Source organism: Trichomycterus rosablanca, chromosome 25, assembly GCF_030014385.1.
Source record: "Trichomycterus rosablanca isolate fTriRos1 chromosome 25, fTriRos1.hap1, whole genome shotgun sequence".
NCBI lineage: Eukaryota > Metazoa > Chordata > Actinopteri > Siluriformes > Trichomycteridae > Trichomycterus > Trichomycterus rosablanca.
The window spans coordinates 1,896,395-1,918,477 of NC_086012.1; the positions used below are offsets into that span (position 1 = coordinate 1,896,395).

At 39.3% G+C, this 22,083-nt stretch overlaps 2 protein-coding genes across 2 annotated transcripts; one reads left to right on the forward strand and one right to left on the reverse strand.

The window, feature by feature from the left end:
• The first annotated feature begins 1,443 nt into the window (after positions 1-1,443).
• Positions 1,444-6,906, forward strand: ralab (v-ral simian leukemia viral oncogene homolog Ab (ras related)). The gene is made up of 5 exons (XM_062988151.1): positions 1,444-1,856; positions 4,435-4,622; positions 4,718-4,926; positions 5,743-5,917; positions 6,003-6,906. The coding sequence occupies exons 2-5, from the start codon at positions 4,509-4,511 to the stop codon at positions 6,120-6,122; spliced, it is 618 nt and encodes a 205-aa protein (XP_062844221.1). The 5' UTR covers positions 1,444-1,856; positions 4,435-4,508; the 3' UTR covers positions 6,123-6,906.
• Positions 6,907-8,156: 1,250 nt separating this feature from the next.
• mplkip (M-phase specific PLK1 interacting protein) lies at positions 8,157-9,860 on the reverse strand. Its single transcript, XM_062988152.1, has 2 exons — positions 9,412-9,860; positions 8,157-8,592 (listed from the first exon to the last, which is right to left on the reverse strand). The coding sequence occupies exons 1-2, from the start codon at positions 9,727-9,729 to the stop codon at positions 8,398-8,400; spliced, it is 513 nt and encodes a 170-aa protein (XP_062844222.1). The 5' UTR covers positions 9,730-9,860; the 3' UTR covers positions 8,157-8,397.
• Positions 9,861-22,083: the final 12,223 nt, after the last annotated feature.

Below are 22,083 nucleotides of genomic sequence, written 5' to 3' on the forward strand. Positions count from 1 at the left end.
CTTGTTGAATTGTGATGGTAACTTGGTCACTGTGTATTATTTGATGGTTCCCTCACAGCTGAGTTTTTCTGGAAGCATTATACTTCCATCCATGCATTCATTTTACTCTCTTTTTACACAGAAACTGACTGTTATATCACAACGAGGAAACAAATGTGTGTGGTTATTGTTTTCTCACACCAGGTAAGGTGTTTCACTTTTAAGGTCCTACAAACACAGTGATTAATGTTACACCACTGATGCATGTCGTATTACAGCCATTAACATGTTGGCATCATGAATTCACACAAATAAACGAATCAGTCAATGTTTAATCATTAAATAATAGGAGGAAAATACCAGTAATATAAAAGTGATCAGCATTGAGCTGCCACCTCTGAAAACATGCGAAAGGTCGGTTGATGTGAGATGATTAGTGAGAATGTCAATACTCTGGTTCGCATTAGTATTAGATTGCGACCTCTTAATTCTGTAATGAGTCATTTAATGAGTTTATCTGCCTCAGAAGGAGTGTGGACAGTTTTGGGATTTCCAGCAGGAAACTTTGCTTATTCCATGTGAAGCACCGAGGCAGATCAGAAATCGTGACGAGTTCATGCATCACGCCAAAGGGGTAGGGCAGTTCTGTTCCACCAATGAGTCGACTCCACATTCGACTCCAAGCTTTGAAGCTTGAGTGAATTTTACTACAATCGATTCTTCAGAGTCATTGTCTCAATTCTAAATTTCAGGAACCAAAAAGAAGCCATAGCAGGAACAATATGTTTTTATTTTGAATGTTATGCACTATTATGAATGCTGTTTAGTCAGGCATGCTTCATCTATGGTTCAGTGACAGTCGGTGACTAAATAATTACAGAGCTTTTGGACTGGGAACAAAATAGTAATAGTAATCCTCCAACCATTTCTTTATTTACTTTTACTTAAGTTAATCTTGATCAGTGCTTTAACAGCCATATAGCTACTATACCATAAACCTTAATAATTCAATACCAACAACTTTTGATTAGGATCATTCATTTACTCATACATAGAATTTACATTTTCTGCATTTAGCAGACGCCTTTATCCAAAGCAATTTAAATTACGGTTACAGTATACTGAGGGTTAAGGGCCTTGCTCAATGGCCTTACAGCAGCAACCTGGCAGTGGTGGGTCTTGAACCAGAGACCTTCTGATTACTAGTCCAGTACTTTAACCACTAGGCCTATGTTTGCCCCTAGAGTAGCCAATTCAGTTTAAAGTACCAACTTAACCTTTGCATATATTTATGAGGAACAATGAACAATTCGAGTACAAGTTATAAAGTGTTAACTTAAAATAAATAAATGATCCAAGTACATACACAACGTCAGATTCGACTCTGAGTCGATTCAGAGTCGGCTGTCGGTTCGGTAGGCTTGGAACCAAAGAATCGACTCTCTTTGGGATCGACTCCCAGCCTTATTCAAAACAAAGATGTCAAAGTTGCTTCGTAGCGAAGAGATTGGGAACAGGAAACCACTCTCGAAAACCTTGTTCAAAGGATATACATGTTAGTTACGTTCTAATCAATTCTAATTAAACAAAAACGAAACGTGTGCGTTTATTAACGGACGGTTGTGCAGTAACGTTGGACGTTAGTAAATAAACTGAGCTAGCTGAGTGAAGCTAACCAGGCTAACTTCATACTACAGTCGGCAGATGTTTCGCGTTTGTGGGCGCTTTTAACTTTCTTTTTTATCTTAAATCAGACTAAAGTGATAAATCTAGTTTAGTGGGAGTAATCACTGAGTTATTCTTCATTGATGTAAAATAATAAAGTGACCGACAGCAATAGCGGTGGATACATCACCATACTGTCAGTACAAGAGCCGGTGAGTCTGTTTATCTTTAAACGTCTTTATTTCTGCTGTTTTTTATACATTAACAGATACAATAATAACTAACAGCTGTATATTGTGTTAATTATGTATTTTAGAATACACACAGTTGAAGTTAAAACTTGGTGTGGTTTAGGAGGTTCTCACGTTGTTTATTGCATAATTCCTTGTTAATGATTATGATTAATTTGAGCACATTCAGTCCATATAAATAGGGCTAGTTTGACCACACTCATTGCCACGCACATGAACAAGTTGTCTCTTGCCTAAGAAAAAAAGTCTTTATGTTGAAAAGAAGTCAGATGATCAGATGTAATTAAAAACTGAAATACTGAAGACCCTGGATTATGGGTGACATTACCATAAATCTAGACAAGAAAGAACTTGTTGATGTTTGTTGGACTGTCATATTTACATTTACATTTTTGGCATTTAGCAGACGCTTTTATCTAAAGCGACTTACAGTATACAGTCCAAGCAATTGAGGGTTAAGGGCCTTGCTCAAGGGCCCAACAGTGGCAACCTGGCAGTGGTGGGGTTTGAACCAGCGACCTTCTGCTTACTAGTCCAGTACCTTATCCACTAGGCTATAACTGCCCTATATGCATAAATATTTGTTCTAACTGTCTGTCTAAGTGTGTAATGGATCATGTGTTGATGATCACATTTAGTTTTGTTTGTACAAGATGTAATAACCTTGTAATGAAGCAGGCAGAGCAATAAATCTAATATTATTATCCCTGTTTTAACCACAGACTGTCCACTGGGCACATTGATGCGTTGCTTTTGGGACCTTTAAGGACCTGGTTTGTGGAGTTTAACATGTCCTCCATGAGCTGTGTGGTCATTCTCTGGAATTCTCAGTGATTCTGTCTTCCCCCACCTTTCAAAAAACGCATGTAGGTGAAGTGGCTACTCTAAACAGTGACAGTAAATGACTTTGTGATGGCCCGTGACAGTTTGTGATAGTCTAGCACATTATGCTGGGTGTATTTGTGCCTTGTGTCAACTTTTTTTTGAATAGGTTCCACATACCATATGACATACATGGTAAATTGAGCTCATTGTAAAATACCGTGGGCATCCGTCACTTTTTAGTCAAAACATAATGTTGCTTGCTTGCTGGATTTGATGTTACGACACCCTCCTTCCCCCAAAACCCGCCTCGCCAACTTGGATTACCCGTGTCTTTTTGACCTTTGTGTGTTTATGTATAAACAAAAGTGCTTTTTGTGCTCAGCCTCGCGTCAAACCACAAGCTGTCGGCCTGTCGCTCGTTTGTAAAAGTCGACAGATGTTAAGCATTAACTGTGTGTCGTATCAGTTCCTGCACTGTTTATCTGCAGTAAGCCACGCTGTGGAAACATCCATCACAGCAAGCAAACAGAATAAATATTAGTTAAAGAAAACGCAGCTATAAAGTCTCGTAAAACCACCGGCATTTGTAACTCATTTGAATGTCCTCTTTTTTCTCTCTGTGTTAATATGACGTCAAGGCCACTACAACAGGGCACAAACAGTGAGTATTTACATTTTGAGACACACCCTCGTAAGGGCGGCTGCAAGGACCGGTTCTAATGTAATTAAATACTATTTACATTTTAACCTCGTTTTTGTATTAATGCATGCAAACCGCTACTTAGATTTGTACATTTGTTTTGAACATTTTGTGAACTGACCACACGAGTGGACTAAATGAGGTGTGACGGGCTGCACAAATGCAACAAGCACAATGCAGTAACCCTGGATCCCAGTGGTATAATGTATTATAACAATAGTTATAACAACTACAAGTGCAGAAGTGTGTGCTGCACTACCATTTGTCACAGGTTGCACATGGCCCACAGACCTTCAGTTAAGAAACCCTTGAAGATTCATAATTAAGGATTATAATCTGTTGCGGTGCTGCTAATATGACATTGCCATGGTGTCTCACATTCAGACCATGATATCACCGCGAGTGAATGGATAACAAGCTCTATTGTTTGGTGCCTGACACATCAGGAACCGCTCGTCATTGTCCTCTAAAACATGATTCACTTCAGGCAGCGTGAGTCTTCCTGTCCAATCCAGCTGTGGAATTTTAAGGATTTTCCCTGTCTGCACAGAGGTCAATGGCTACGTGAATCTCCTGACCATGACACTATAAATCTATAGAGGATTTCTAAATTGAGTCCATCATAGGGGGACCCTTGTAACCTTGGGGAACTGAATGCAGTGTGACAAGCAAGTGGGCCAGATTTAAAGCACAACGCTGCAAAAGACCTGACAGTGGGCATTACAAGGGACACTTTCTACTTGCTCCAGGTGACACATGCTTGTATATTCCAAACTATAAATGTTTGAGCATCGGTTTTAAATCCTCTCTAAGTAATGAGTTTATTTGCCTGTTTGGTTGGAGTGCTTAGTTAACTATGATTATAAACAGCCTAGAGATGTTAAGCAGCAGGATCAAGTGGGTTCAGCTGGAGCAAAGTGCAATCATAAAATACAGCCGCAACTGCAGGAAATACTTTAATAACAGAACAAAAAGTGTAACCCTTTATTTCTTTTTTTTAATTTTTATCTATAGGTGAGCAAGCTTCCTGTCTGCCCTGAAAACCTCTGTCCGTGCCTCTCTCACCCACTGTGGTTGGTTTAGAAACCATGGCAGCTAATAAATCCAAGGGTCAGAACTCTCTGGTGCTTCACAAAGTGATAATGGTGGGCAGTGGTGGAGTGGGCAAGTCTGCGCTTACACTTCAGTTCATGTACGACGAGGTAGGACTCAAGTACATGCACACCTATAATCAATTACATATCATTTTATAAAAGATAAAAAAGTACAACCGGGTTTCTTTCTCTGCACCTCTCAGTTTGTGGAAGACTACGAGCCCACTAAAGCCGATAGCTACAGAAAGAAAGTGGTGCTGGACGGAGAGGAGGTCCAGATCGATATTCTGGACACAGCAGGTCAGGAAGACTACGCCGCCATTCGGGACAACTACTTTCGCAGTGGAGAGGGCTTCCTCTGTGTGTTCTCCATCACTGAATCCGAGTCCTTTGCTGCTACCGCCGACTTCAGGTTAAAACAAGATTATTTTACCCTGATTTTTAAATAAATTCAGTTGTATAACAGTCAGCAGTTTTATACACAGTGAGTATTTATAATTTGTGATCATAAGGCTGGCACAGCTGGTAGAGTGGGTGCCACACAACAACATGGGTCACAGGGACCTGCGTTTATTCACCGTTTAATGTTTGGTATGTTTTATGCGTGGCCGAGGGTACGTGTAGCACTTGGATTAACGATTCTAAATTGCACAGAGGTGTGAGTGGGGGGAAGGTTCATTAGCAAATGTGTTTCCCTTTAGTAGGAAACTTGTCCAACAGACATTGATGTGTGTCCTCATTCTGAGATTTAGAAATTAAAATGTAAAGTGCTACTTAAATTAGGTATAGAAAGAATTTTAAGTAAACCCTGGTCGTTAGCACTGCTCACCTCCCCCATTATGTTTATTTTCCATTTATGGCCTTTATCAGACGCCTTTCTGCCAACCGACCTTTAGTTAAAGCTGATTATGGTGCAAACACCAAGGTTCAAGGACCTTTCCTAAGGGCCCAACAGTGGCAGCTAGGTGGTGGTGATGGGGCTTGAACCAGCAACTTTCTGATTACTAGTGCAGTATGTTAACCACTGAGCTACCACTGCACCTTTCATCTTTTTTAACACTTACTTACCACATGTATTATAATCTTTTAAGCAAGCATTGCAGCTTCCCCTTAAATAATATTTGGTTAACTGGGGTCCAGCTAAGGTTGATGTATGTAATAAACATACATTTTGGTGCATATGGTTCTCATTTCGTATAATTTTTGGTATTTGTTTACGTTCTCAAAGGGAGCAGATCCTTCGGGTGAAGGAGGACGAGAACGTGCCTTTCCTGTTGGTTGGAAATAAGTCCGATCTGGAGGATCGGAGGCAGGTGAGCGCGGATGAGGCCAAAGCCCGAGCCGATCAGTGGGGCATCAGCTACGTGGAGACCTCGGCTAAAACCCGGGCCAACGTGGACAAGGTTTGTAACTCGAGGTTTGTAACGGTGCTGTGTTGGTGTGCTGACGATGCGACAGACGCTGACCATTTATTATCTCGTTTTGTAGGTGTTTTTTGACCTTATGAGAGGAATTAGAGCCAGAAAAATGGACGGAGGCAAGGCCAACAGCGACGATGATAAAAAGAGTTTACTAAGACGGATTCGAGAGAGATGCTGCATTTTATAATGTCTGTCACTCACATATCTGCTTACCTCAAGCCTACTAAACATCTACTTGGCTTCTTATTTCATTTTACTACTCTTTGAAGAGTAATACTGGACTGTAAGGTGCGTGATTGTGTTTATGCATCACGTTTTGGACTCAAACGTCCTTAAAATTTGAACTAACTTTAGCATGAAACTGCTATAAATCTCTCATTTCAACATGTAGGTATACAAAAGAATGTCGTTGCACTACTGCTTATGTTGTTTTTGGTTTAAAGGAGACAGAGAATGTTTTTTCATGAGAAAAATGACTTGTGTACGCAAAAAAATGTATAAAAATAAGAGCTATTTAGTTGCCTTTGACTTGTATAATAGTTCTGCTTGCTTACTGTGTCTTCAGATGTCAGTCTGCTATAAGAAAATGGCTAATGTGAAAGTGTGCAATACACACAATGATTAAACTGTTGAATTAACACACTAATGAACAAAAAGAAATAAACACTAATTAAAAATAATTAACATTAAATGAAAGTTAATGGTTGTTGAATAATTATGAATGATTCACTGTATTTAGGGTAAGAAAAAAATGATGTGCACTTGTCATTGGGCAGTTTGGAAGGTTTTCTCTCCATTTGTGAGATACTTCGGTTGCCTCCCGCCTCTTAAAGCATTCCGGTAAATGGATTGGCTACTCAGAATTACCCACAAGTGCGAGTGTGACACCCTGCTATGGACTGGCTCTCTTTGTTCCTACCTTGTGCTGATGCTTCCTGGCAGGTTGAATAAATGATTTGTTACTAAACTGATCACTGAAGTACGTGCTGTGTGTTTTATAGTGCTCGCTCATATAATCAATACTCACACATAACGTTTGCTTTTCAGTAAAGAGATGAAAGCTTTGGCTTTGTATTTGCTTTACTATAGTAATCAGTTATATTTGTGGTTGTTAAACACATAAAGAAAAACATACAGAGAATAAAAACCAAACAATAACATTAGATTACAATTTACAGTCAATCTTAATGTGCTTGTTTAAATAATGAACATAAAACACCTCTGGGGTGTCAGAAGGTGAAGTAAAAAAGCCTAAGAATGTAAAAACAACTAACTGCTTTATTATTGTATTTTGTTTTGTTTGTCTTTTTTCAATCTATTAACAAAAATGTACCCACTTCTAATAAAAGGAAATATGACTAAATAAAATTTGTACAAAACTGGAGAAATATGAGAAAATAAAAGTATTTTAAAAGATTTTTAAGTTTGTTCGAGTGCTGGTTCAGTAAAAGCGTTTGCTCAGAACGCTGAAATAGAAACGAATCAGACCCAGTGGATCCTGTACGTCTGGTGCCCGGCAGTATTGTTATTTTTCTTAATTCTTCACACTAAACAACTAAACTATATTTAACTTCTAACCATTCTTTGAATTCTTTCTTAATTTAAAACATACATGAGAGCGATCTGATGAACTGAATGAATACTTTCTATGAAGGGACTACGATGAAATCCCAGGTTGACTAACGGCACTGTTATGGAATGGAATGGTCTGTCACTATAGACGATCAGGATTATAATGATGGTGATTTATTGTTAGATTACATGTCTGGATTGTTTTTTACACATAAATTGATGCAAAATTATTAATTGTTCAAACACTATAAATTACAAAACCAATTTTGTAAGAATAACGTTCAGAAATAAAACCTGCATGTAAATTGTTACTCTTATGATACTGTTGTGTTTATAATAATGGCATAAAGTCAGGAGAAAATACAATTACTGATTCAGTGGGTCACTGGCAGTGTACGATGTTCAGTTAATGCGTAAGATTAACAAACTTAATTATTTGAAATACAAATTATACAAAATAATTGCTGTATTTTTAAATGTTAAATGATAAATGCAACCTATTAAATGACCAAAGGAAAGTTAGATGAATCACAAAGCAATACAGATCAGATATACTAATGATACCTCGCCTTCTTCTTACGCCAACTAAATTTGGATCTGAACCACGTTTGAACAGAAATTAGTAAAAAATTGACACATTATGCTGGACTTCACACTTACAGAACCGTAAATGGGTCTGGAACTAAGAATTTATATCAAATAAAATGTACAACAGAAAATTCCAGTGTACAAAAAGTGGTATAAAATAAAAGTAAATGCTGTAAACAGGCAGCATTATGAATTATCAGTACTGTAAAAGTCCAGGTCTGATTGTTTGTCCCGATACCGATCGAGTGCAGTCAGCTGACAAAATAAAAGTTCTGATGACTGTATAAAAGCTAATTTTGCTTTCAGTTCTGGTTGTAGTACCTGCCTGGCCTGCCTGTATGTGTAGCCTGCTGGGTGCTGCATTTGGACTGCGTATCTGTGACTGAAACGGGCTTCAGGTTCGCCCATGGATCTTGAAGCATGGACGCTTTGTAATACTTATCCATTTCATTAGCCCCTCTCTCCCTCCCATACGGCGTGGACGTCCGCGGAGAACCCTTTAGGAGACAATTTTTGTGTAAAAATAGAGAACAGAAAAGTTGGTTTGCGCCCATGGCACAGGCATTACATTAGTGAACTACAATTTTTATACAGTATTTTAACCTTAAAGGCTGGTTTTAATAAATGCTTTAATCTAATGTAATTATCAAGACTTTTGTGTTTGGGAAAACAACACTAAAATGAAAGTGCATAGGCAGTTGAGCCAGATGATAAATGTTTATGCAAAATATGCTTTTATGTAAGAACACTTGAAAATTGAACCGAATGCATCAAATTTATCTCTTAAAACACCCTGGACGGGTCGCCACTCCATCACAGGGCAAACACACACCTCACAATTAAGGCAATTTTGTATCTCCAGTTAACCTTACTGCATGTCTTTCGGCTGTGGGAGGAAATCGGAGCTCCTGGAGGAGAACATGCAAATTTCACACAGAAAGGACCCGGACTGCTTCACCTGGGAATCGAACCCAGGACCTTCTTGCTGTGAGGTGACAGACTTTCATCAACTATATGAAGATCCAGGCTGTGTTTTATTTAGTGTTCTTTTTTTTATTCGCCTCACCGCACTGTCTTTGGACTGTCGGAGGAAACCGGAGCATCCGGAGGAAACCCATGCGGACACGAGGAGAACATGCAAATTTCCTCCTGTTCACAATAAAAGTGCATTTGTTTTGCTATGTAGCGTGACTAAAATAGTGACTTGTTAGTTGAATCTAATAAACTTTCTCTAAACACACTAATAAACATGAGATTACGTGGATCTGAGGCTTGTTATAATGATCATTTTAGAGATCTGAAATACGATTATGTACCTGGTAGGCTCCGGACTGTCCGGGACTCTGATACGGAGAGGTTCTGTAAGCCGGACTACAGTTGGATCTGCGCGGTGTGTTTAGCGGGGATCTGTTGTTGTATTTACCGCCCCTATTGACGCTAAAATCTCGGGGTGGAGTGTCGGGCGATCCGCCACCATACGGACTAAACCTGGGTCCGTACCCCGCGTTAGGACGCGCCCAGGGCGGGGAGGGAAACCTGCACCCAGGCCGGTCCATGCCCGGGGGAGGACTCCGAAATCCTCCAGCTCTCTGAGCCGTTCCGTTCTGAGGGGTTCTGAAGTTCCCTCTCTGCATTCCAGATCTTAATAAAGCAGTTTGTTAAGATAAGAAGCTGATTTTAAATAAATAAAAACACAAACAGCGTTATTATACTATTAAATAAGCAAATTTCTGTTTTGTTTGCTTTGTTTCCCAACAAAAAAATGGCCGCGATGCCTCGTTCAAAACGTGCAACGACAAAATAAAAGTCCCAACAGAAAATCCAACCACGCAACCGAGATCAGGTCAGGTCCCGCACAACTGCAGATAATCCGGTTATGTGCACATATATACGTGCTCAGTTGAAGTCAGTGCGCCTGAAATTCTTCCTGAATCCTAGTATAATCTCTGTGTGATCCGTGTTCCAACTCAGGAGTCTATCTGGTCCTCTAATGCTCATGCACTGATCACAAGTCTGGCTGCAGGTTCGTCCTTACAAATACTACCAAGCAAACCGCACTGCATTGTGGGTACTGTAGGTTTTAAGGACCAAGCAAGACAGTAAACGAGTGTTGATGATGGTGGGGGGTTAGGCTGGGTTTGAGTTTGGGGGTTGGTTGTGTGAGGAGGGGGGTGTGGGGATCTTAACCTGATCATTTGGTTTGTAAAATGTACTATCAGTGCAAAAGCAAGCAAATTTAAAATGAACTTATATTACATTTTGTATCCCTCCACCTGGAAAAGACAGAAGTCTAATCTTGAAATAAAGAGGACAAGGGTTACATTTAAAGTCAAAATTTAAAGTAAAAATCAACATTTAGACATTTTAAAGTCAATGTTTAAGGCTCCAGAGTTTAAAGTTTTAAGTTATTGTTGTAGTCTAGTTATTAAGATGGTAATAGATGTTAATTATGTGCCAGATAGATAGATAGATAGATAGATAGATAGATAGATAGATAGATAGATAGATAGATAGATAGATAGATAGATAGATAGATAGATAGATAGATAGATAGATTCAACTTTATTGTCATTGCTCAGTACAGGTACAAGGCAACAAAATGCAGTTAGCATCTACCAGAAGTGCGAATAGTAGCACTGTGCAAGAAAAAACAGAGAATATCAGTTACATATCTATGAATAATATTAATATATAATTATATACGTATATATATATTATCTGTACAGTTTAATAGTACAGTTTAACAGTTTTAGCCTTTGCAGATATATTATCTGTACAGTAAATCTCTACAGTTTTAGCCTTTGCAAAACTACCTGTAGTTATTATATTTGTACCAATGTGTGAATGAAGTTTACTCAAAGCTCAAATATAAATTCAATTTTAGAATAATTTAAGTTTAAGAGAGCTCAAGAGAGGCTTTATTGTCATTCCAGCTCTATACAAGTACATACTGAAATGAAACAACGTTCCTCCAGGACCAGGGTGCAACACAAAACAAAAAGTGCAATTACAGTATTAAAAAGTAATTAAAGGACCAAGACTCGAGACAAGTGTAGTGTTGGCCAGTACATGGTACTGAGTAAATGATAAGTGAGGTAAAAAAACATATTCTGATATACAGTAGCAGCGTAGGGTTTTTATAGCAGCAATATATTAAAGATTAAGGTGCAAAATGCAATACTGTGTAATTTATCTTACAGTAATACAGAATGTCACTCTTGTATCAGTCTGTGTTTGGGATTTGTGACTTTTTATAGATTGTTTTTAGTGTTAACAGTAAAAGAGAGAATTAGATGTGTTTCAGTAGGCGAGAGGTCAAATGCAAAATGTTACATGATACTGTTTCTATTGTACATGCAAAAACCCAGACCACAGTAAAACTGATTGTTAAAAGTATGCAGTCAGTAAATGCTAATTGCACCATCAACATATTTTAAGCACAGAGGAATACCCCACCTGTACGTCTACCCACCCATCCCAAACTCATTCACACCTCAGCATTGATTAGAGCTTTTTACATTCAAATCAGGTACCGAAACCTCCACATTTACATTCACGGCTGTTCTGATCACATCATTGTTACTGGAGTATTTCAAATTAAAATCTCTCCTGCAGTCAGTTTAAATTTAGGAAATAAAATCTGAGGCACTAAGGAAAAAGGGCCATATGAAGTGGCCTGCAAGTCATGATCTAAATCCTATTAAACACTGGAGGAAACCAAAACTTCCTTAAAACAAGAGTAAATTAAACTACCAACACAAAGTCCAGAAGATTATTCAGGATTACAGTCAGTACCTCTGAGGGCTGTGCTGCAAACTGTTACCAACACCAAGGTTTTTGTTTGTGGACTTTTTGTTTTACTATTTTACTTAGTTTTATGTGTTTAGATATAAGTCAAATTAAAGTCTGTGTTTAATGCAACATAAAATATAGAATATAGAAATTTGAGGATTTTATTGTTTTGTTTGTATGTGGAAGGTTTACAATATTTAAGCCACATCTGTCCTATCAAGTCCTGCCCGTCCTCACACAGTTTAATTTAATTATATAAACTTTTAATTCTAATAAAGTATAAATCAAAATGATTTTTAGAAAATTTACTATGAGCTCAAGTGTAGAAAATTAAAATAAAAAAATCACTGAAATACAAAAAACTGTTGTTATACAGTAAGTTTACTGTATACTTTTAACACAACGAGGTTATGCTGTTTTATTATTGTTATATACAGTGTAATAACGTAAATTTAACTGTTTATTCTAATAAAAACTACCACGTCCCAACAATAAATAACCTAAAATAAAATATCTTGTTATGTCAGTAGTTTAGAAGTAGTTGCTAAACCCAAACTTCCAGCTATTGTTTTATATCAGTTTATTTAATGATACTTCAGTGCCATTAGGGGCTGCTGTTGTCTGTTCAGTCTCTGATGTATTCAGGAACAGTTAAGACGTGTATTGGTTGCCAATAAAAAGCTATTTATAATGGTAGAAATCGTGCTTTATCATTAATAACTATGATAATCCTCGATTTATTATGTAATTTATTACTGGGCTTCTAGGGATTACTGCATTATCTAAAGTACCTATCAGTGGCTGTCAGGCAGTGCTGGAATTTATAGGCAACATTTCACTACAGGCTCAGAAAACTAAAACTTGAGAGAGTGAAGAGTGAGAAAAAACTCTTATACAGCCAATCATGTCTGTATAGACGCCTGGTTGGCTCATAGCACTCATGAGATTCGAACCTAGACTTCATGAGTGCTTGGCTAATGTAATAGACCGCCATGCTACACGAGTGCAGTGAGTTTTGTATCAAAACATTTATTACGAATCGGTGAAATATATCTTTAGGAAGTGTGTTACTTAAGCAGTAAATTGATCCGTGGGATTTGCACTTAAAATAACCCAGAGGTTGCCAGATTTCTGACGTGTTGAATCCACAATTCACACTTTGATTCAAAAAATGATTCAACAGTTTTTGAAGCTTCATCCCAGCATAACGTCAAAAATCCAGGTGGAAGATGAGATTACTGATAATGCTCCAGCTGTAGGGTGAGGGTTTGATTCTTCAGCACCTGAAACAGCAGCTAGGATGAACCTTAAAGGTTTGTTTGTAATACAGATAATAATGCTAAGCAGTTATGGCTTGTTTGGGCTATTTGTTTAGTCCTCTTGTACATGTAAGTACACTGTCCCGATGTGCTGTATGTAGTATTGTATTAGATAGGGTGATGTGCCAGTCCAGGCCTGTGTTCAGACACACTCTATTTAGCGCCAGGGCAGATTTGGAGGAGTAAAAATGCTCACCCTGACATGACCTCAACCAGTACACAAATTAGTCTTGCCAGAAGTAATTACAGGATAATTAATTACTAACAATATGAACAAAATGTGTCACTTCATTAACTTATCCATTTTTAATCCATTGGGGTTATTAAAATGTATGGCACCAGAGTTTTAGGCATAGGTCAGTAAATCCCCCCACCCCTAATGCCACCCATGTTCTGCAAAACATTGCCTAAGTGATCAATCCTTGCCAGCATTATTATCACTGTTCTCACGAATGGACAAAGGGTGCATCGTGGCCGTGACCGACACCACAAAATGTTGACTAATAAACACGTGGGTCAGGCTTGGGTCATCACAGCTACGGACAGTGACCCCCTTTTCCTTTTCTAGATGTTATTACATATTACATTTACATTTGCAGCATTTAGCTCAAGCTTTTATCAATTATGACTGAATACAATTCAAGCCATGCTCAGAGGCCTAACAGAACCCGAGGCTTTGTGTGTGTAAAAGACAAGATATAACAAAGAGGTGCTTTGTTATCATCAGCGCGTGATTACCCAAAATATGAGCTGGTGTTGGTTGACGGGCGAAGGCAGAGGAATCGTTTGGTGTTATGTAATACCAGGAATTTTATTATATACAATAATTATACACTAGAATGATCACTGTGCCACCCAGTAGTGGTTTTATATAACTCACTTACTTTCCTAACCGCTTTTCCAATCAGAGTCAAGGGGGGTGCTGGAGCCTATACCAGCTTTTCAATGGGCCCAAGGCACACAGTAACACCCTGGTCGGGCAGACACACATACACACACACACATTCACCTATAGGGCAATTCAGTGTCTCCAGTTAACCTGACTGCATGTTTTTGGACTGTGGGAGGAAACCGGAGCTCCCGGAGGAAACCCACACAGACACGGGGAGAACATGCAAACTCCGCACAGAAAGGACCCGGAGCGCCCCACCTGGGAATCGAACCCAGGACCTTCTCTGTGAAGCGGCAGTGCTACTCACTTAGCCACCGTTCCGCCCGTTTTATATAACATTAAACAATTATATAACAGCAAAGCAGTTACATCAGATTTGCAGTGTGGTTCCTTCACTGGGTTCCTGTCGGACGTGCTGAAAACATCTCAGATAAAAACGTCCCTGAATGCTCAGAAGGTGTGTATCTATTTTCCACATGTCTGGCACAGGCAAGAACAATCTGTTAGATGATCTGACAGAGGAAGTCGGTAATCACATTTTGAGAAATTAAAAGTGGGATTCTGTCAGCGATCCTGCTGAGAACCTCAGGTGCTTATCTGACAGACCTCTTCCTGTACCGATCCCCCCTGGATAAGCGACTGGACAGAAAACGAGTTGATGGATGCAGCCATTATGCAAAACCACTTATTAAAATGATGCAAACATGAGACAGCTCCGGGTTTAAAAGCACTCTATGTGCTAAGGATTTCTGCTCACGCTATTTAGATAAGCCGAACTGGAGAGCCGGACAGTCACGCTCGAGCTGACGTTGAACTACGGCTCTACTGAGGTTAAAATTGCTCTCCAGGGGACAATTATCACCCATTCTGGAAATTAAAAGAATCACCACAACCTTAAAACTGAATCAAAGAAGGACCTTAACCACTGTATATTCCTATAAAATATTTATAAGTTAAATTAAGCAAAAATAAAACTGCTTTTACTGCCTCTATCGTATGTCAAAAGTTCAAACTGGTGGTGCTGATGTAATAGTGTGGGTCCACTGGTGCAACCAGTTCTGACCACACTTTACTGTACTATGATGGTGAATTATAGCATGATAATGCACCATGTCTCAATAAAATGAACCAAATTCTCAATGTAATGTCAAATCTGCAGACTAGTGTGACTAAAATGTTTACTAAGCATAAATGAATGAGTGAATGTACTAATTACATCAATATTATTGTATTTTAATTGTCATCCTCTTTTGTGTCAGGAGGCAGGAGTCTTGGTTTCCAAAATCGTCTGTCCTGCTTGTAAAAGTCTCTATAAATAAGCGCAATCGAGCCGCACGCAAATCTATTGACTCATTCCAACACAACAAGCAATTAAAGAAAGAATTCGGGACAGGACAATGAAGTCTGGGATGTCCTGCCTGTTCCGCCTCTAATTAACCGAGCCGAAATGCCCCAGTTCTGCCACTTCTCCACTGAGTAAGTGAACAGTGTGTGAACCCAGAGTTCCTCCACCAGCTGGGCTTTTGTTTCTACAATCAATGGACAAGCGTTCATTTTTTATAGCGCACAATATTTTTATCAGACCCCAAAACAATCAAGTAAACAAACCCGAACAGACCTGATTCACAGACGTGAGGTCTTGCTAAGAATGAAAGCCTATTTTAGCCTAGAACGTGTTCATCTCACACCTTCACTGTGGTCTGCTTCTCCTCAGTCCACACCATCATCCTGCCTGTTTATACCGTGTGGAAGCAGGCCAGCGCCAAGGGTAAGTGAGGGTCCCTCTTCGTTAGTGTACTTCTATTTTGGGAGTTTACCTATCAAGGGAAGATCAATGAAAGGACTTCATGAACTAAGAGCTTGTGCCCAAGAAAAGGTAGTCACGTAGACCACGTACAAGGTTCATGTAAAATAGATGGATAAAAGAGCTGCATTTTGCACGAACGTATTAGTTTAGCTTTTGTTAACACTTTAGCATGATCAGGGTCAAGGTTCCACAAGACAACAATACTGGATACACCCAGCGCCAAGTACATTTCAATAAATAACAGGCAATTACATAGTCGCTCTGAGTGTGTGTGGCATTAAGTTAGACTCTGGAACCAGCCGAAATCTGTTCAAATTAAACTGGAACTGGAAATGAATGAAGGAAGCTACAACCAACACTCAAGCCTTGTTGGGCCACCTGATCCTAGGTAATCAATGGTTTATATATTTGGCCATATATGACTGGGGCTTGGTGACTCAAGTCCAGTCTCAAGACATTTTTTGTGTTTTAGACTTAACTTGGACATATTTTTTGTCATAACAAGTATTCATCAATTAGAAGCCGGTGGAACACTGTCCACAGTCAAACAAGCTTTAGCTCAACATGGTGTTGGTGACTGTAGTGTCCATAAGTTTATTCTTTTCCCATGTCATCAGCAACGAACTTTAATCAGCTTTTCAAGGTGATGATTTTGGACCATGGCTCTTTTCGTAAATGGCAGGCTGGAAATTTCTTCCAAAGGTCGAACCACAGGTTTAAAATCCAGAGAAATAGGTGATGGAAGAAGTCAGAAATTCAGCCAACAAGATACAAGGAACACAAACACAAAGTGTACAAAGGAAAAGGTGCAGACAGTGATCAAAGAAACCACTAACAGACAAACGGCTATGACAGGGCATGAGAACAGACAAAAAGAAAATAAATACAGAAAATAAAAACCTGGGAGGACGTTCTCTAAACTGTGGACCATTCCAGAAGCCTTTAAAGCACGGCGGACCTGTTTTATTGGTTCTTGGATTACATCCGACCATCAGGACAAATGTATTCACTGCATTATGTGACCGTTTGTGGTTTTTGTACTTTTTATAAGTGTAGTTAGGATAGATTATAGATTTGGTGGTGTTGAAAGTTATATAACGTCATTTAACTTTATGGCTCAACTTTGTGATTCCTCATTATTACAGACTACAGCTGAATCCAACATTCATTTATTAATTTACTGTCCATTCTACCACTGCTTTATCCTGGTCAGGGTCACGGTGGGTCTGATTAATTTGACAAAAGGCAGGAAACCCCCCGGACAGGTTGCCAGTTCAGCACAGACAGACACACACTTAGGGCAATTTCTAGTAGCTCCAACTGGCCTGACTGCTTGTCTTTGGGCTTGTGAGAGGAAACCCACTCAGACACATGGAGAACATGCAAACTCCACACAGAAAGGACCCTGGCTCCCATTGCAACATGTGCCTTTAACTAACAGAATACCTCAATTTAAAGGCTGCTCACTTTTTAAAATGTATACCCAGAAAGTTAAACTGACAGCTTCTAACTAAATGTAAACTTTGTAAACACAATTTTCACTCTATTGGACTTAGAATAAAGATATAGAACCATATTTAAGCCATTGAAACTGGTTGTTCTTATTCTGTCATATAAATACACATTCTTTTCCTCTAAAGCACACACAAGATTTACCCTCGTGCTCGACCTCATGTTTCCTTCTCCAACGTGATAGAACTAAACAGTAAAAATCACGCTAAAAGAACTCACTGTGTGTCCGTCTAGGACGCTCTGCCCTGCTGGGGGTTCAGGATGGTTTTGAGGGGGCTGTGAGCCATGACGACCTCCTGACATCAAACAAAGAACAAATAAACGAAGTGTTTAGAAGATCTGTCAAAGTTCCCCACACACCCCACCACATCATACAAACTCAAAAACAAGACGTTTCGTTTGAAGGCTGAAGCCTTACAAGCACAAGTCAAGTTTTGTTAGACGATTTCTCGGTCGCCAGATGGAGGTCAGATGTAGTTTCATTTTGAATGACGCTGTTATAATAAACGTACATGTTTTAGGTGTAACTTTGTGGTGTGCTGGTGTAAAAAACGTAGAGGAACATTTTCTTACGCATTCATTTACAGGACTGTGTTTGTGGTTTTAAGAGTCAGGGACATCTTGATATTTCAGTTTCAATTCATTTCCCGAAATGTCTAAATGTTCTTTTCTAAGTTTCCTTCAACAAGGTTTTGGAACGTCTCTAAATGGATCTACTGCAGAATTGTCTCCAACTGTTTTGATTTCCTTTACATATTTGACGTTTTAGTAAAGTCCAAATTTTTTACAACATGTGTGATGTAGGACTTTGAAAAGGCCAGTTTACAAGCTCAATTTTATCCTGATTTAGCCATTCCAAAATCAGTTTTAACCCAAGTTGCACCCAAGATTCAACCTGCATTGTGATTTAATGTTGTGCTAAAGAACAACCACAAAGCATAATACTTAAATACATTTCCTTCTTGTGTCCCAGCATACTTCAGGTCATTGTGGCCTAATAACAGAGCAGCACAGTGGCTTGATGGGTAGCACTGTCGCTCCACAGCAAGAAGATCCTAGGTTTGATTGTCAGGTGGAGCGGTCCAGGTCCTTTCTGTGTGGAGTTTGCATGTTCTCCCTGTGTCGGTGTGTGTGTGTGTGTGTTTTCCCTGTGATGGATGAGTGGCCTGTCCTTCCTACCTTTTGCTCAGTGAATCAGACCCACCGTGACTCCAAAACCAACAACGATTGGTTGGGGTACAATTCATGTAAATGGGTAATTTATGGGAGTTCAGTTGCCTGTTTTTTATACAATTCTGATAAATAATGTCCAATTTCTTCTTTCTGTCTGGTTTAGTGCTCACCATTATGTTATTTTTAACACCAGTCTTCACTTAAACCATAAACTCCAAACGAACCTCAACCCCGCCCTGAACTCTAAAGGAAAACAATCCATTTCTCCTGAAATACGAGTCGGAACCTGCAGTAAATCTAACCAAACTTTTCCAAACGTAGCGAAACCCATGAACAATTTTAAACCTGTGTATTTCCACCGGGCTAGATCTCTGCTTGTCCCACGATAGATATCATGTCAAATTCTTTTCATGGATTTGGAGCTCCGAGGACCTTTTACAGAAAACCATACGAAAATCTCTGTTGTACCTGCGAGTGCTGAACTAGAGCCGTCAAAGCGAGAGCCAGAGATTTATAGATCTGGCCATGAAGGCATGGGAACGGCTTTTGTTTTTATTCTGGTCTTGTTTTTCCTCCTGCAGGTGTGGGATGAATGAGGAGCGAGCAGAATCATTGCAAGAATAACACCCAGCGTTAATAGCCATTATACACCGAGGGCCAAAAGTCAGGGGTTCAGTACACTACGTACACTGTATCTTTTTCTATCAAACATCATAAATGTTCATTCATCTGGAAATATTTAATGTATTTTTATATATACATGTGGCGTGAATATTACAGCTGTGGGCTTTCCCTTAACATAAGGAAACAGTTTGGGGTTTTCCTGCTGACTTTGGCGAGAGACTACTGTTCCATGTACTATCTTGGGTGCTGACAAACTGAACTCCCTGTAATTGAACTGTTATTATTATTTTTAAAATTTGTACTTAATCCCTTGTATAAAGAATTAAACAGATAAAGGAGCTTTGAACTTGGTGTGGCAGGTGGGGTGTGGTTTTGGGCGTAAGCTGTAGCAGGTGACAGAACTGGTGTTCATCTGGTGGTTCCAATCACCCAACCTGTTTAAACTGTGCCGTTTTATTTTCATAAGTGACAGTAGAGAGAGTCACCGGTCCCGGGCGAGCGGAAATGTATTGATCTTTTTCTTTGGTGTGGTTTTGTGATGATCTTTGTGAAGAGTTTACTGTTTATAGTCGCCTGTGGAAAAAAGGCAAAACGTATCTGCGGTCCTCGTGCTGCCATCCACAAACTGTTGTATCAAACTATCCCAGAAAAAAGCACTGAGAGATGCTATCAACTGGTTCCCACATCATCCAACATTATCATCACTCAAATTTTCTGTTTCCTGAACACTATTTATGTAATGTTTTACGTTAATAAACATTTACATACTTCTATAACTATTTTCACAATGTTCAGTTCAGTTCACTAAGATCACAGTAAAGCAAAACAAATGTTCGAACCCTCCACTGGGGTCATCTACATAATGTGTACACGAGAATTCAACACGTACGGCTCAGTCATGTGGTTTTCATAACTTAACAAGTCTAAATATTCTGATTTCTGACTTTACAAGTTGTGACATCGTGTTAATGTTTCTCAGCAGGACAGAACAAGCTGGAAACTTTCTTTAGACGATTATGAACACACTTGAGGAAACTGTTGATATTCCATAAAGCTTGTTCTTATTTCCTTTTTGTGTCCCAACACTGTCCTGATTGCCAAATGAAAGCACATGTTTCGACGTATATGCTTGTAGTCCTGGCATTTTGATCATTTCTGCAAGTGTTCTTTGTCTGTGACTTAATAGTGAAATCACACTTCTTTGTTAAAATCATGTGAACACATTCAGTGTGGTCTTCTAGACGTAATGTTATTATTTTGGTCATATAGTAAGATCTGTAGCCTTTCGGTCACTTGTCCATGCCCATATGAATAAGACTGACTGGGCGCCCAGGTGGCGCACCGAGATATTGCACTAGCACACCAGCGCCGAGATTCTGAACTCCTCGGGTCGAAACTGCATAATTGGCAGTGCCTGCAGCAGACACGTTTCTGCTAGGGCGGGATGACCGGACTATGTGGGTGGGGTGACCGGACTATGTGGGTGGGGTCTTCAAATGTTGTGTAAGGGCCCTGATTAGCAGAGTGCATGGGTGAAAAAGGGTTCCGCTAAGGGCTGCGCGCGGGTCGGAGGAGGCGTGAGCAAAAATATATTATAAAAATATATTCATAATTAATTTATTACACCTGTTAGCAAATGTTGTGGCTGAAACACATGAATTTGAATATTTAAAGGGCGTCCCAATACTTTTGTCCATATTGTGTAGAACTTGAGCGCTGAAGAGAGAGACACCTGCTGGAAACTATTACGTTAGTTGACGACGCTTCTTAAGTTTTCACACCACATATAACGTTTAATCACTTCACCTTTTGTTCCGACAAACGGAAGGAGAACAGCCGGTGATTCAGCCAGGATCTGAGCTGGGCTGAGACTCTTCCTGTACGGTTTCCGCTTCTCTGTTCTCCAAGGAGGGCTTTTGGTTTTCCACGACTCCGTGTTTGGCTCTTCTGAGGAAGGAGAAATCCCTCCTAAATCTGACTTTCCCATCACCGCTACCAAACGTGTTCATTATTTTATAAAGGCTTGACAGTTCCAGTGCAGTAATGATGTGGTGGAGGGGGTGGTGCGCCGCGATGACGGATGGCTTGCATTAATGGCTGATCTGCAGACAGGATGGAGAGGATGAGAGCTGAGCTGGATCAGAACTTCTCCCACAATAAAGTGAGCAGAGATTGTCATCGTGCACCATTAAATATGATCCATGTATCAAAATTATTCATATAATGGCCTGTGTGTTTTTGTAATGTTAGGAAGTTACTGTACTAGCCAGGACATGTGTGCACATCGTGCCTAACAAAATACCAGAAGGTGTGAAAAATAAAACCAAAAATGCCTTTTTTTTTTACCTCAGACATGGTCTTATATCCTGATAGAACTTGGACAAAGACATCACATTTTTTAAAATGCTTTATTTAGTTAGTTTTCCATTACACAACTCACCCTTGGAGGAAAAAATACCACATCATAAATTAATCAGTCAGTTTACTAAATTTAATTAATGAACCCATTTTTCGTTCAAGATTTGATTGCCATTTTACCCATCAATGTACACTTTATCACCCATCATAACAAACTTAAAACATCTTTTTGACTCCACACTGCATATATAATATCTATAAGTACAAAGTTAGGTCATTGCAGGTCAGTGTTTTTATTTCCAGGTTCTCATTCTCCTGTTCCTGGGTCTCTTTTTGCCATTCTTATGATTCTTATGGAGTCTGGATTTGCTCTGGTATACGACCCGGGTAGCTGACCCTGGTAGCTGACATAAGTTTTGTATTAGAAGCAGAAATTCTGAATATGCTCTGATACGAAGCTTGAGGTCGTAGCAGCTTCTGCTTCATGTTTGTTACAGATGTTGATAGTAAA

Bases quoted from the DNA above. Each gene is read 5' to 3' on its own strand.
- mplkip (XM_062988152.1), bottom strand. From the start codon at position 9,729: ATGCAGAGAGGGAACTTCAGAACCCCTCAGAACGGAACGGCTCAGAGA. The intron at 8,593-9,411 runs GTACATAATCGT...TGTCTCCTAAAG, and splicing joins GACAGTCCGGAGCCTACCAG to GGTTCTCCGCGGACGTCCAC.
- ralab (XM_062988151.1), top strand. From the start codon at position 4,509: ATGGCAGCTAATAAATCCAAGGGTCAGAACTCTCTGGTGCTTCACAAA. The intron at 4,623-4,717 runs GTAGGACTCAAG...TGCACCTCTCAG, and splicing joins TTCAGTTCATGTACGACGAG to TTTGTGGAAGACTACGAGCC. The intron at 5,918-6,002 runs GTTTGTAACTCG...CTCGTTTTGTAG, and splicing joins CCCGGGCCAACGTGGACAAG to GTGTTTTTTGACCTTATGAG.